The 15791-nt window shown below is 42.0% G+C and overlaps 1 protein-coding gene and 1 long non-coding RNA gene across 12 annotated transcripts; one reads left to right on the top strand and one right to left on the bottom strand.

Moving 5' to 3' along the window:
* Positions 1-102: 102 nt before the first annotated feature.
* On the bottom strand, positions 103-3367 carry LOC139352956 (uncharacterized). The gene is made up of 2 exons (XR_011604019.1): positions 2472-3367; positions 103-2414 (listed from the first exon to the last, which is right to left on the bottom strand). It is a non-coding gene; the product is annotated as an uncharacterized lncRNA (long non-coding RNA).
* Orp8 (Oxysterol-binding protein-related protein 8) lies at positions 277-15712 on the top strand. Of its 11 annotated transcripts, XM_070995850.1 has the most exons (11): positions 278-500; positions 771-1514; positions 6736-6837; positions 10036-10085; positions 10587-10733; positions 10801-11032; positions 11473-11709; positions 13051-13211; positions 13272-13450; positions 13508-14701; positions 14773-15712. In XM_070995850.1, the coding sequence occupies exons 2-11, from the start codon at positions 1064-1066 to the stop codon at positions 15005-15007; spliced, it is 2988 nt and encodes a 995-aa protein (XP_070851951.1). In that variant the 5' UTR covers positions 278-500; positions 771-1063; the 3' UTR covers positions 15008-15712. The 11 variants fall into 11 exon arrangements, with proteins under 11 accessions (XP_065722615.2, XP_070851951.1, XP_070851949.1 ...); XM_065866543.2 differs by having other exon boundaries at positions 277-1514; positions 10036-10089; positions 10591-10733; XM_070995848.1 differs by having other exon boundaries at positions 278-1514.
* Positions 15713-15791: the final 79 nt, after the last annotated feature.

The following is a 15791-nucleotide window of genomic DNA, read 5'->3' as shown; positions in this document are numbered from 1 at the left end:
AGTTAACAGTTTCCGTTACTTTGCGCAGCCCTGGCTGAGCTGCGATACGGCCCTGGTAAACCGCAGCCAGGGGTGGGCGAAAAAAAACAGCTGACGCCGCGCTTGTAATCCTCCCCGAAAACAAAAAAACACGAAAAGCTTGTTTCGCTTTTACACACATCCACATCCACAACCACTTTCCAGCGTCTTGGCCGCGTCATGAAAATAATACTCGCCGCCTGTTCGGTGGGCGGATTGGGTGGTTGGCTGCTTGGGGGCTGGTGACGTCGACGTCGGCGGTGTTGTTGTTGCTGTCGCTGGATGAGCTCATACGAAAGCGAAAAGAAACAAGTTTAGCTTTTTGGAATACGGACGATACGATACGACGACTACGAATTGCAGCTTCAGTTTCAAACGAAACGCCAGCGACGCCGGACAGAGAGAACGAAAGAAAGAAGGGCAGAAAGAGAGCCGCAAAAAGAAAAACAAATAACAAAAAACAAGAAACGAAAATCGAAAAAGTGTGTGACAAAACGTGTGTGTGAGCGCGCGTGTGTGTGTGTGTGCCTGTGCGTGTTAGAATTGTACTAGCTGTGGCATTAGTATTAGTACCATTGCTAGCAGAAGCGCCTTTCTTTTTGCCACTAATTGGTACCAAAAAAACACAAAAAAGAAGAGATTTAAAGAGCGTGTTACGTGGCCGTCTTTCCAACTGAACCAACTGACCAGCTGAGCTAGAAAGCACGCTTCTAATCAGAATCTAATTAACAGTTTAACTTGAATATTTCTAGGCTAACGACACAAAATTCTAGTGGAAAAAATAAACGAGAGAGGGGGTTCAAACTCTTGAGCGGCTAAAACAAAATCAATAATTGGCCCTGCGTCCGGCCCTCAGTGTGAGTGTGTGTGTGTGCGAGAGTGTTTGAGTGGGGGAGTGTGTGCGTGTATTTGTGAGAACGACAATTGGAGCAATGCCTGCTGATTGATAGGAAAAAAAAGGGGTTAATAAATATATAAAAGGAACCACTCAAGTGAAGAACTAATAAGAATTAATTTAGTGCAATAATTGAGCAATCCAAAGGCCATGCAACCCGCAACGCCCAGCACGCCCGTTAATAATGCCCCCTTGGCGGCCAACTCATCGTCGGTCACCCCTGTTGCCGCCGCCCCTGCTACCAGCAGTGCCAGTGGCAGTGGCGGGCAGGGGGCCAGCAGCACCCCCATACGCATCAACAGTGCCAAACAGACGGGGGGCGGTGGGGACACGCTGACGCAACCCTCCACCCCCCACTCCCACTCGATGCCCGGAACACCGCAGCAGCAACAACAGTCGAGCAGTGTGCCCACCGGCAGTCACCTCCTGCAACTGCAGGCGCCCCTGCCCTCCGCAGCGGGGGGTGGCGGTGCTGTCACCCCCTCTGGCCTGTCCATGGGCGCATCGAATCAATCGCTGGGCGTTAGTGTTGGCGCCGCCAGCAGCGTCAGTGGCATCAGCATCACGCCGCCAAATAGCGCCGGATTGCGTCAGTCGACAGGTGAGCTTGACCCCCTTTTTACCCGCCCCCCTCTCTGTGTTGTCTCTTTCTCCCTCTCTCCTCCACCTCCATTCAATGTCACTTACACTCGTTCTCTCTCACTCGCTCACACTATCAGCGATTCGATCAGTCGCAATCGATTCTAATGCAATATCGATTATCGCAAAAACGCACACACATTCTCACAAATAGCATAAAAAGAAGCCATTCATAAATTAGAGGAAATTGAGTACATTTTGCTGATTACCCATTCGAACTTTCCCCAAATGAATTTTAACCCTAGATGAACCAAAATAATCTCAAGAGCTGTATTTAAAAAGCTACAAATAACAAACAATCATAAATTAAAAATACTTTATGTAAATTCCTTTAATTAGTTTATCTAAAGTATTATTTATATCATAAGATTGTATCTAATAAACTTCCCTGGTTATTATTGCATGTAATAAGGCATTCTTAGACCTTCTTATCTTATCTTAACATCTATCGACTGAATCAACAACAATAAAAGCAATTGACTCAATTCCTCAATTCAGATATAATAAATTAATTTCAGGAAGCAAACAAAAAAAGTCCATAAAACCATAAAAAATAATTTAATAGTCAAGTTAGGAACCCAAAGATAACACATTACGGTAACATTCCGGTTTTGACCGCATTTGTAAACCCATAGGTTCTGATTTTCCGTTTTTTGATTTCCATTTCCGTATGCTGTGCGCTTTGCTTGTTTTGATTTCGCTGCTGCTCACATTTCAAAATTCCAGCTCATTCATCAGTCGCCTGCCGGCTAATCCGCAAACCCGTACCCCCATACCATCCGTAATCCCACTCCATCCGATCCCAGGGGCCACGTTATCGCTTAACACTCGGCTTTTGTTCGTCATTTAGCGCGCTTCCGCTCTGCGGGCCCATTCATCCATGTGAGATTCAGGCGCTTGTGTTAATTGATTTACATACCAGTTGTCTGACTCTAGTCAGTTTGGTTGGTGGGTTTTGGTTGCTAGGCTACTTGTTGGTCCGGATATTTTTTGGGGGGCCATTGTGGGGGCTTGGTGACTGTCAAATTGGTTAACTGGCGCTTGCCATTTGCACCTGTGCGGAAACCCACGGTGAAGGTCTGTCGCTTTTTGTGTGTTTACAGCTGGTACCATGGCAATAGACGATGTTCATCTGCCGGTTCATATCAATTAACAGCGTAATTGAGTTCTTTGTGTAGTCCATTAAATACCACTAACCCGCATTTCTTTGTTTTTATCAAGAAAATTAATATTCATTTTCAAATATCCAAATAAACGAATTATAGAAATCATTCTATTGAATCAAATTGAGTCACTACTTTGTAGGTTTTCTGTTACCTCAGATGACATCACATCTTTGTAAACTTTTCTTAATATTAAGATATAATGAAAACTTTTTCTCATTGCCGTTTCTTTTATTTTTGGCTTTTGTATATAAATCACAAAAGACCATATGCGACGTTCCTCTGTCAGTCTATATAAAGTTTTTTAATTGAGTTTACTTGCTCAGAGATGAGATCATATTTCTGATGTTTAATTAAACAATGTTATTCAACTTAGTTTCTTACGGGGTTCTGTTAAAAAAGTATACACAAAGTAAATAATAACTAGGGAAACTCGCCTTTATAATGGGAACTTAACCACCAGTTGTTGAGTTAAGCGATCCCATCCTTTTTATTGATTTCCATATTAGAAATTCAATACCATGAATTTAAATCAAAAGCTATAATTGGTCTGTGAATTTTAACAATTGCTTTTAGAAAACATATGTTCGGGTTTCTGATTTCATTTTTTATGCGCTTTATCGATTACCTTTTTACTTTTACTTTGTAACAAAATGGGACGTGGTTAAGCGGTTAGTTGGGGTTTAGGATTGTCGGGGGTTACCTGGTAACCAACGTTGTTCTACGACATTTTGCACACGCACGATTTGCTTCGATGTCATTGTGGTTTGTTGCTGTTGTTTATTGTTTGCTTTATGGCGTGCAACCGTCATTAAAATTTTATTCGCATGCTGTATTACTTTATAGCCCAGATATATATCCATACCTAAACACTATTTCTATACATATATGAACAGGTGTTAATTGGGGTGGACTTTTATGCCAGCTGAAGGTTATGAGTTTGAAGTTTACGCGTTGCGAAATTGCAGTTTTAAGGAACTGGTTTTATTTTTACGATAAATAAACCTTTCTAAAGTTGAAAATTGTGATATTTTTAGTGGGTACCTTATATTTTGCATACCAACCAGGTCCACCCTACAGCACCCTATATCTTATATATACGCAATTAGCTGACACAAGCACTCACACTCTTACTCATTTTCCATCCGAATGCGACTTTATAATTACCATTGTAGTCGCCTCGTCTTTTGCTGTTTATTTTTGAGGCCCCGGGCGGTCGGAACAGTGGGTGCGAATAAACATTACTCGCATGGAAAACTATGCGAAAAACTGCATGTCATAAATGTTCGGAAAAGCGTACACCTGGTAAACAGGTAAACACATCCACACCCACCACTCCCTTTCAACTGTCCTCCTTTTGCTATCGGTGGCACGCGGAAATGTTCAGAGGTGCCAAAAGGGAAATTGCGTACAAAATAAATACAAGAAAAATCGATGCATGACTGCATTTTGTATGATGTCTTCGTTTCTGGGCTAGTCAGAGCTTAAGTGAATTGAGATCTGTGTAGAATATGAATTTTAAAGATATATTTGTTTTTAATAACAGTTCCTAAAATATAATTCAAATGTTTTTTTAAATGACGAAAATATAATAATAGTTCATTTATGGAACTCTTGGTATTACATATATAATTTACTTGTTGTATGGTTTTCGAATTAAATACACAACTTTAAAGACGAATGTTTCTACCATCATTTTTAGCAGAGTGTTGATTTAAGGGCAGGACGAAACGGCACGATGGTGGGTCAGTTTCCCAACCCTCTTTTTTCGCCGTGTTCTATTTTTGTTTTCGCTGAAAATTGTTTCCATCTCCGAAAGGTCAAAAGTGAGATAGAGAATGCAGAGAGAGATGCAGCTTACACAGAGAATAAAGATCTTTAAAAGTCTTTCGTTATTAAAAAAATGAATTTTTAAAGCTAAGTAATAGGGTATAGCTAATAATATTTCTAGTGAGTATCTAATCAATTTAACCAGAATATTCAGATGATGGCTTACAGCTGATAAAATCCTTTTTTCTCTGTGTATTAGAGGGATTCAGCAGACTAATACTATTTACATCTGAATTTGCATACTGAACGAGTCACTTGATTGTGTGCGTTCCGCTCTGAAAGAGTGTGTAGGTGTGTCTGTGTATCGATGAATATTTTATAGCATGCTTTTGGGCAAATTACCGTCCAATAAATAAAACATTGGGCAAAAGGGTAGAAGTTGAGTATTTTCTGGTGTAAGCCTGGCCCCCCATTGATCTAGCCACTTCTTGAGTGAAGTTTCTAGTTGAAGTCGCTATATTGGCCATAAAATATGATGACCCGACCCCACACTATAAAGTGTTTCTCCAATGACCCCCACACACACAAACAGAAAGCCAACTAAATTGTAATTGGATTACGTAAAAAAAGAAGCAACAACATATATTTTGTGGCGGGGTCAGAGAGGTTTTTGGGGTCATTAAGAGCGGCGCCATTTCAGCGGCCAAATATGACGTCAGTTTTGGCCAAGCCCAGCGGGCAGCTCAAAATTGCACTTTGCGAGCTGCAATGTCTTGCATCAGCTGGCATCCTTCGGCCGGGAATTTACTGAGCTTCCACACGCAAAGGGGATGGTTGCCGGAGGCCTGGCCGTAACTTTCTCCACAACGACAAGACACTGAAAAAAATACTTATCACTATTAACAGCTACTATGTATTTGCCTTTATTTATTGAAGCCTTAACTTTAATTATATCATTAAAGGTTCAGTTCGATTTAAGTTAAAATGAAATGTGAATAGCAAATGATATTATATATTTACGTTATTTTTTATTTGTTTTATAGTATTTAATAAAATGAATTACACTTTAGTTTAAGAAAATTTCAAAGGACATTTAGGCAGTTGGTTCACATACAATTTATAGTAAAGAAAGTTAGGACCGTTTTCGGGTTTCTTAGGTTTTAAAGCTTAAATGGAAATGTACCCTTAGTTCAGCCAGAGAACGAGAAAAATGATGATAAATCTCTCTTAAATGTAAATACAATGATGTAAGATATATCTTAATCAATTATTCAAAAGTATCTCAAAGATATATGATATCATTTCTCGATGTGCAGGCCAAACATGTCGGCAACGTCTTGGGTGCTGAACTCTGAACTATTCGAAACTACGGAGGCGTGTTCTAATTGCGTAAATTGATTGCCTGCGAGGCGTTGGCGCTTTATTTAAAATCAATCAGGGCACCGTATTGTCTCGACCATCCCATCGCCATCGCCATCGACATCGCCATCCTATCCGCATCTGCATCGCCATCGCAACAGCAATCTTAATTACCACCAGCCGGGCAGGCGCCTCCTTGGCGCTCCTCGGGTTCCTCGATAGCGATTCAGCTGCGTGCTGAGCTCACATGTCCGATATCAGACAATTGACGAGCGGCCATAATTAAGGCCGTAATGGTAATGGATGTGCTCGGGGCGTTTTCGCGGGGCTTCCTTACGCCTGATTGGATCAAGTGGCTTAAGACTTAGTCCTGTCAAGGATTTCGCACTCGAAACTTTACGAAGAGCTTAATTGATACTCAAGAGCTTTATTGTTTAACACATCTTTTTCAGTTTGATATTTGCTTGGAATCTGTATCTTTATTTTTGGAAAAATCAGATGGAACTCCCCACAACTTATTTAGAAAAATAAAAACTTATATAAATATAATAAGTGCGACTCTTTTATGGTTTCTTTTTTCAATGTTTTCATGATTTTCCCGATTTTTCGCTGTGTAGTTAGCTGTTTTTGTCCGAGATTAAGTATGTCATTCTGCGTGTTTCGTGCGACTATCCCTAAGTTTTCTTTCTTTTGTTATGTTGTGGTAAAAACTTTATTTGTACAATTTTGTCGTTGTCTCTGTGTCGTTAGTGTGTTTCCAAAACTGTCTGTACCAGTGACCTAGGTTCTATAATACCATAATCCTATATTAAAAAATATATACCAATATACATATTGCTCGCTTTCTCTTTCTCCCCCGTATGTATGTGTGTGCTGCAAACTGCTCCTCAGTATTCGATTTCAAATTCAAACGGCGACCTTCGCTAAAAGTGCTCATGACCAAACTTCCGTCCACGGACAGTTTGAGCAACAGTCCGGCGCCATCATCGCCAGGTGAAGTTCTAAAAAATAAATCAAAATTTCAGCACAGTTGAACTAGAGTATCACTAATCATTTCAAACGGTCATTCATTGTCAGTTATGCATCTTAAAATACAGTTCTAAGCTGTAAAACAACCAATAATATCATCCATCTCTCAAGACTAATTTATTTTACAAATTTTAATTTAGTTTTTTCTTGTAAATCATTAAAATAACTCATACTTCTTGAGTTATGATCATCACATTTATAAATACTCTGAGGGTAAAGTTTCTTTGATCTTTTTGATCAATACGATCCCAATATCTTCATTGATCATTCCATTTTTATTTAGCTTTGCTTTCATTCAATCAAATTCAATACGCATGCTAGTAATTACTTTCAACGCCTGATCCGCACACAAAATACAAAAATTATAGTTCGCCACTTCCGATCAATTATTTGGTTATTCAACATCCGCAGCACTTCAGCATCCATCATGGCAAATAAAAAATTGATTTTGATTCGGTCGGCACGATCCTAAAAACAATCATTATTTACCGATTTTGAGGATGGATATTTTGGTTTTTGTTATGCGTTCAGTAACACAATCAGCACGTTCGTAATGCTCATGATTATCACCTGATTCCGCATACCGAATAGAACCTGGCTAAAGTCGCATTCGTATGCATTTCTCATGTGGCACAACCCCACCCACGAAATCCCCTTGCCAAACCAGCCATGCGTTCCAATTTTGGCGTGACGCATTTTGCCTTTTATTTTTGTTTAGAGCTTTTGTTGCGCTTTTTTTGCCATTGTTTTTGGCGCATTATTATCAAACGATTTTGCGAGTGTTCGTATTATTAATAATACTTAAAGTGCCCTGCCACTCAACCTCTGCCCATTGTGGGCGAGAAACGTGGATAAATGCTGGCCATGGCAATCATATCTTATCATCACAGTTATGACATTCATGAGAGTTTTACAGCCTGAAAGTTTTGCACTTTGATAACTTTTAATTGGGCTATATATATAGGGAAACACTAATCGGTTTACTAACAATAAATAGTTAAGGATTTCCCGCCAAAAGTGGTTTTACACAAATCGATAGATGAGTCGACTTGTGCCGGATTTATTGGACCCTTGTGGCCACGAATATGTCAAATCACCACCCACAGACCGCACGGCTTTTTCCATTATCTATAGTGCTCCACATGGTTGATAAGGTTAATAGACGTGTTCTGATTTTAGTGATGAGTAATATTTGAAATACAGATATCAACTCTGCACACCTGGCTTTTTTTGGATTTTCTGATTTTGCCCACATAATTATCAACAGGTGTGATATAGGCCTTAAAGGGTATTTAGTGTTGTACTCAAAGAGGTTTATCTGAGTGACATAATAATGGTATATTTCGCAGGTGTTTCTTTGGACTTTGTCATATTCATTTGTTTTTAATAGAACCCTGTCAAAAAATGAAAGCTCAGATAATAAATAGTTAATTAAAGTCTCCATGACTATTATCTTTACTAAAACCATTAATGTTTTAAACCTCTTGGGAATTTTTTAAATTCTGTTTAAAAATTTGATAAAAGTGTTTGGATGTGAAGTGATGCAACTAAAAATGCATTTTACTATATTTTAGATTAAAAACTGAAACTACAGAATTTATAGGTATATAAAAAAGAGTGTAGAAATACATATTAGATATAATAAGAGTACTTAAGTTATGATATCATAGGAATAGATTTCCGTTTCGGTTCGATTGTTGTATCTCCGTATTGGGATAGGTTAGTATGATGTTATTGTGAGAAAACACAGGGATTCCACTAGATATTTCCACTTTCAAACATCTTAGGGTGAGATCATATATCAGTTAGACTTGCTAATAACCCCCCTCCTTTATACTAGATACCGCCGGCAGAGGTTTGCCGCTCTCTCGTTTGAATATTTGCTTTTGAGAGAGCGCAGTCGGCGATGATATCGTTATCTGGGCAGAAAAAGCACACTGAGTATCTATATATCTACGCATGAGTACATATAGCGAACTTTCTGCTGACGCTGGCAGAGGCGTCGACCGAGGCAGCGCAACAGAGATGATCCTCTCATTTTGGATGAGTATTTTGGCTAGGCGAATATTTTCTATATCTTTTTTTTGTTGTCAAAAAAATATATGACGAAAGCCAGATAATTGTAGTAGTAGTTGGGCCTCTGCTGCGGCGCTGCCCTGGTGCTTTTGTCATTTGCCGCTGGTGCTTTTGTTGTGTTTGTGCTTTGTGCGCGCGTTTCGGGGCAGACTCGATATATCTCAATCAGTCGGCGAGCGGCCAGCGGACGAGCGGCAGGCAGAAAATTAAAAAAAAAAAAAAATAAAAGAAAAAATATAAATAAATAAATAAAATAAACCAAGCAGAGGTCGGCGTCTCTGAATCGGTTCTCGCATCACGCATACGCCATGTAGTGCCGCCCTGCAAAACCCGAATGAGCAAAACACAACAAAATATGCAAAAATAAATAGAGATACAAATATTGGAAACGCAGTTCGAAGCGGTGTCGTCTGGTCATGAATCTCCTACAAAGCAAGTGACGATTATTAAACCCATAATTCGAAGGGAATGTTAATTAATTCTTTGAGTTTTTTTTATGTGTGGTTTTTGCATATTAAGAGACTTACTCTTGACTCTTTTGGGAGGCCTTTATTTTTAGCCGAGCAATAAAAATAATTAATAAGAATGTGAAAGACACGAGGGCAGCGGCCGTTTGACGATGTTTAAAGTGCAAGTGCGAGATACTTGACAATGCCAGTCGGGCGGTACGAGAGATGTAGAGATCTCGAGATCTCGAGACCCCAAGACGCAGAGAATCTTTCTCGCGATGAGCTAGTACCGTGCGTTTGTGTTCTGGCCTGTGTATCTTTCGCAATAAAATAAAACATATTTGTAAAATAAATAAACCGCTGACCCTCCGACCAGCGCACCTTGGGAATCATTGTTTAAGTTCTCTATTATCTTTCGTAATTTTCGCGGTTTTCCACCTTTGTTGTGTTTTTGTTTGGTCTCGGTTTTTGGATCGTAAATAGGCGATGGAAAAGTTTCCAAAAAGCAAAAAGATATCCTACTATTTCAGGGCTAGATCGATTAGATATTTTTCGGAATTCAAACCATCATGTTTACCATAAACATCGTACACACACAGCTCCCATGATAACAGAACTATGATCTTTCGTATTACAGGAATCGCCAATTGGGCCTCAGACAATCGTGATGGAAGTCTGGCAGATAAGGCAAGTAAACCCAAACTTTAATTTTGAGTTGTAGAGCCGTATATGAAATCTGGGTTATTTATGGGGAGGGCAGCATAGATAAGAGTTGCTACGGTGCGTTCTGTTGTCTAATTTAGTTATAATCGATGTGTGCCGACTGTGTGATAAATGGTAATAAATAATGGGTCTGTGTTCCGGAACACGCCACGTGTCACATTCTGGCATAGAAGTGACAAATTTTTTACTTTTATCCGGCAGCTAAGCAAATTATAAATGCTAATTAGATTAACAATGCGTTTCGGATTTCAACTTAGGAAATTAAAAGCTTACCAGGCAATTGTTGCCGAGCATTTGACGTAAGCGCAGGCAAAATTTAAGCGAAAAGACAACAAAATTATTACGAAATACAGCAATGTATTTTAAGTATATAAATATTTTTCGCTGCTGCAATGGGAGAAAGGTTTAATGATAGCATTATTATTATTATTACAATGTTATTACATTAATTTCTTTTAATAATAGTCAGCTGCCGATGCCGCCAAACTTAATAGGAAAGAATCCTACAAGGCCCAGAGGAAGAACTACAGGCGGGAGAAGAAGCGAGTGGCCAGTGAGCTGATGAATTCCCTGCAAGATCCTGCGGTTATAGTGCTGGCAGATTGGCTAAAGGTAAGCTTAAAATATACCCATTAAATAGTATAGATTTTAGTAATTAATATTCTTAAATGTTTTTTAGGTTCGAGGAACCCTCAAGTCCTGGACAAAACTTTGGTGTGTGCTTAAGCCTGGCCTACTGCTTATCTACAAGAGCCAAAAGACCAAGAGCAGTCACTGGGTGGGCACGGTAATGCTCACCTCCTGCCAGGTAATCGAGCGGCCCAGCAAAAAGGATGGCTTCTGCTTCAAGCTATTCCATCCTCTGGAGCAGTCCATTTGGGCCCCCCGAGGACCCGACAAGGAAACCATTGGTAATTTAATACTTTACCTCTTTTCAAAATCAAGAAATGAAAGTTTAAAGCTTGATTTATAATATAAAACATGTTGTGCAACGGAAAATCAAGTACGGTTACTGAGCTCCGCGTTTAGTTAATTTAATTGTGGCTTACAAAACTGGTTTAAAGATGATCTTCATTATACCCGAACACAGTATACAAGTTGAAGTATTTTTCATATATTAAAAGCAGTCCATTACTATAAAGATTTAATACTTCTTTCAGCTTACTCAGCTCCACCTTAAATACATTTAATTGTAGCTTACAACACTGGTTTGAAGATGATCTTCATAATACCGAAACTTTATATGGAGTTGTAGTATTTTTCATATATGAAAAGTTATCTATTATTATAATGACTTTCTTTAATTATTTAAAGACTTAACTAACAATTACTAATTAAACTCTCTTTCAAGGTGCCGTTGTCCAGCCGTTGCCAACCGCTTACCTGATCTTCCGAGCTCCCAGCCAGGCGGCGGGCAAATGCTGGATGGACGCCCTGGAGCTGTCCCTGAGATGTTCGGCCCTCTTGCTGCGCTCCAATAGCAGCACAGGCGCTGCTCCCTCCTCCAGCTATGTGGGCGAACCGCTGCCCGTCTCCCATGAGACGCAGTGGTCGGAGGCGGACTACGAGAAGCACTTCAACGATCACGGTAAGTGGGGGCAGTTCCTGGCACTGCCTTCGGCCGAGGCGGATACCTCGCGCTCCGACACCAGCCTGTCCGCCTCGCGGGCACCCACTCCGCTGCTGCAGCAGCTCTACAGCAGCGCCGTTAGCAACTGGGAGCGCACCAAGCGCCTGCCGCGTTTTGGCCACCAATTGGAGCAGCGCAAGACCTCGTACAGCGATGCCTCCAGTGTGGAGCAGGGCATGGACATGGTTCAGCGAAAGCGGCGCCACCTGAGCCCCATGAGCAAGTCCATGTCGCTGGGGGCCACCCTGTGCAACAGCAGCTCCAGCGAGGATGACGACGATGGGGACTATAATCGCAGCCAGACGGGCTTGCGGCCCCTCAGCGCTCCGCCAGATTGTCTAGTGATTCCGCGCTTTCGTCTGAACGTCAAGGGTGATAACGCCCCCTCTTTGCCGTCGTTTTAGTTGGTTGGATATCATCTAGGGGGAAGATCACATTGAAAGAGGAATTGCACTTTGATTTTGTTTGAAAAAGATATCCAATACTTATTTATAATACTTTACGATTATAAATGACGGGCTTAAATGACATTTTAATAATGTAATTTAGATTGTCCACCTATTTAAAGTTGTTAAAAGAAAACTTTTGATATAAATACTTGACTTTCTCAATGAAAAAATATTCAGACTAATCGAAACTGAGGATTTAAATGTAGTAGTAATTTGTATGAGATATTTTAGATTTCTGTACTACTTAATCTAAAAAAATTGAAAAAAACATCGAAAACACCTTAGTCTAAAGTGATGATTTAATAGATTTGTTTTTTTTATACTTTAAATTTCTTTATATATTTATTTGATGCATTCTGATTATATTTTTAATAGAAAAATGTTTATTAATTCTTATAAGTCATTTATAAGTACGGAAGTACACAAGACGAATGTGTTATTTTAAAACATTTAGAAGTTTTTGATTAATTGAAATAACAAAAGAATACGTCACCTCAAAAAGTTCAAAACATTCTCAAAGTGTGACTTAAAATATTTCTTTCAATTGGGTTTCCCCCCTAAGCTAAATAGTCATCATCAGTAGCAGTCGATATACATGTTCAAAATTCGTGTTTTGTATGCTCACCGCCTGGCATTGGGAGCCAATATCCCAACGTTTTTCAACAACAATTTGCTCGCATATGGTCAAAATTAGCGCTAGATATTCCTCACAGTATTCTGCTTTTGTGCCCAGGCGAAAGGTGGATATATTTCACCTGTATTTCGCCAGACTCAGGCTGCTAGAGAAATGTCGGTGACTATTAGAATTCTTAAACAATCCCATCTCATCTGTTTGGATGTGTATTTTCAGATCTGGACGCAGACAGCCAGAATGAAGCACCCAATGCCGTCATGTCTGGCCTGGAGTCGGAATCGGAGTCGGATCCTGCAGAGCCGGCGCAGGAGGATGGCGTCGAGCAGCAGTGTGAGGAGACCTCGTATGTGCCCTTCACCGAGGAGGAGTTTGGCGAGGTGAGCTATCCCGATATTCCAATTGTTAACCAACTAATAGTTAACTTATTTAATCTGCAGCAAGGGGAGCAGGTAGAGGAGTTGGCAGAGGAGAACAAGAGCCTAATTTGGTGCATTGTCAAGCAGGTGCGACCGGGGATGGATCTGAGCAAGGTGGTGCTGCCCACGTTTATCCTGGAGCCGCGATCATTCCTGGACAAGCTATCCGACTCGTATTACCACGCGGACTTGCTCTCCAAGTGGGTTTACCCATCACTTTTCTTTACAATATATTAGTAAACCTCTTTCGATCCCAGGGCCGTGCAGGAGGATGATGCCTTCACACGCATGAAGCTAGTTGTACAATGGTACCTGTCAAGCTTTTACAAGAAGCCCAAGGGCCTGAAGAAGCCCTATAACCCGATTCTGGGCGAACGGTTCCGTTGCTACTGGCAGCATCCCAGCGGCAGCCGAACCTTCTACATTGCCGAGCAGGTCTCGCACCATCCGCCCGTTTCGGCCTTCTATGTGACAAATCGCGAGGACGGCTTCAGCATCACCTGCTCCATCCTGGCGAAATCGAAGTTCTACGGCAACAGCACTTCGGCGGTGCTCGAGGGCGCCGCCACGATGACGTTGCTGCCGCGCGGTGAGTGCTATACGGCGACCTCGCCGTACGCCCACTGCAAGGGCATCCTGATGGGCACGCTCTCCATGGAGCTGGGGGGCAAGATAAACATCGAGTGTGAGAACACCGGTTACAGGACGGAGCTGGAATTCAAGCTGAAGCCGTTCCTCGGCGGTGCGGATGCCACAAATGTCGTTGTGGGCAAAATCAAGCTGGGCAAGGAGACGCTGGCCACCATCAGTGGTCACTGGGACAAGGAGTGCCGGGTGAAGGACTCCAAGACAGGCGAGGAGACGCTGCTGTTCAAGGTGGATGCCGAGACTCGATCTAAGCGTCTGACGCGACACATGGTTCCGCTGGAGTTGCAGGAGCCGAACGAGTCGCAACGCCTGTGGCAGAAGGTCTCCGAGGCGATTGCCCGCGAGGATCAGGTGGCCGCCACCGAGGAGAAGACCGTGCTGGAAGAGCGCCAGCGGGCGGATGCCAAGGAGCGGCTTAGCACCGAGTCCACCCATATGCCCGAGCTCTTCGAGGTGGACAGCTACGGCCAGTGGCTGTACAAGTATGCCGATCTGCGGCCCTGGGACTCGCGCAACGATGTCCGTCAGTACGAGTGCCAGTTTAAGGTGCTCACCCAGACGCGACACAAGTCGGTGCCCATTGTCCACGGGGCTGAGATGATCCATCCCCTGCGCAGCTCTATCGAGACGTTATCTCGAACCCAAAGACAATCGCCGGCCGGACAGGCCACGCAGAAGGGCGGCTCAATAGTGCCCAAGGCTAAGAACAAGAGTCTGGTGCTGGCGCCGCGTGACACCAACTCGGACTCCAGCCTGTCGCCCCAAGGAGCGGTCAAGCGCAGTTCCTCCAGTGCGATCAAGCAGTAAGTAGATCCTTGAACTTAGTTTCCCTTGGGAGTAAGGTTATTCATAATGGGCACTTTCCCCATTTCAGACTCGCTTTGGCCGTAGACCAGGTGAACCGGGTGCTGGAGCTGCACACCCGTCAGCTGAACGAGATCAGCCAGCGCCTGGAGCGTATGCAGTATGCGCCCTCGCCGAGCAACATGGGCGTGCAGTCGCATCACTTGCTGGGCGGCGGCGTTTCACAGTCTACGGTGATCAAGTCGCTAGTCTACGCCTTCATCGGGCTAATGGTCAGCCTGATCCTGCGATGGCTGTTCAAGTAGAGTGGCGGAGTCGTTGTTGGTGTCATTTCGTTTAGGATTATGAAAAGTTTTGGTCAACCTATAGATAACATATATATACACCCTAGAGTACAGACAACGTATTTGCTTTACTGAATTGTACATTTGGTCCTACTCAAATGCCTTCGCACGCTGCCAGAGATTTAACCCCGACCGAGGCGCGTGGCCAGAACATCCGTTGTGAGAAAGTCTAATCACGAACTAGGATTAAGTGTTTGTCGTTTATAAGTCCCGACGATTCAAGTCTCTCCCGCAGACAACGTCCATGTGCAAGTCCTTTTCCCATTTGTCCCTGGAAACTGTTTACTCAAGTTAGATCCTCTGGGTAGGTTAGGATGTCGGATATATATATATAAATATACACACAAGTACGAGTAGATGCACCAGATTTCGTAAAAATTCCAATTTAACCGAAGCTACTACTTAGCTAGTTCGCTTTTTCGTTTCCTTTTATAGAAAGTTAATAATAAACGACACGATTTAGGGGTGAATAATGAACAAACAATGCTCGAGAGGCTCTCTGCCCTTTAAAGTCACCACTTATAGACAGTGCAACATACCTTAGAGATTTAATGCGAAAAGTGCTTATAGTAATTACTTTTAGTATCTCTTATACACGAACTGTTTTTCCTTTTCCCAATACCTGCGTACCATAAAAACTTAATAAATTCCCCTTTTTCAAATCAAGCAAGAGTGTTTCCTTCGGAGAATTCGCGGGGGTTATCTGGATATTTCTGCATAACCCACCTTGGTATTTAATCATTAA

This window comes from Drosophila suzukii, chromosome 3 (genome assembly GCF_043229965.1).
Source record: "Drosophila suzukii chromosome 3, CBGP_Dsuzu_IsoJpt1.0, whole genome shotgun sequence".
Taxonomy (NCBI): Eukaryota; Metazoa; Arthropoda; class Insecta; order Diptera; family Drosophilidae; genus Drosophila; species Drosophila suzukii.
The sequence above is the reverse complement of the archived record's forward strand: the minus strand, read 5'-3'. Positions and strand labels throughout refer to the sequence as shown.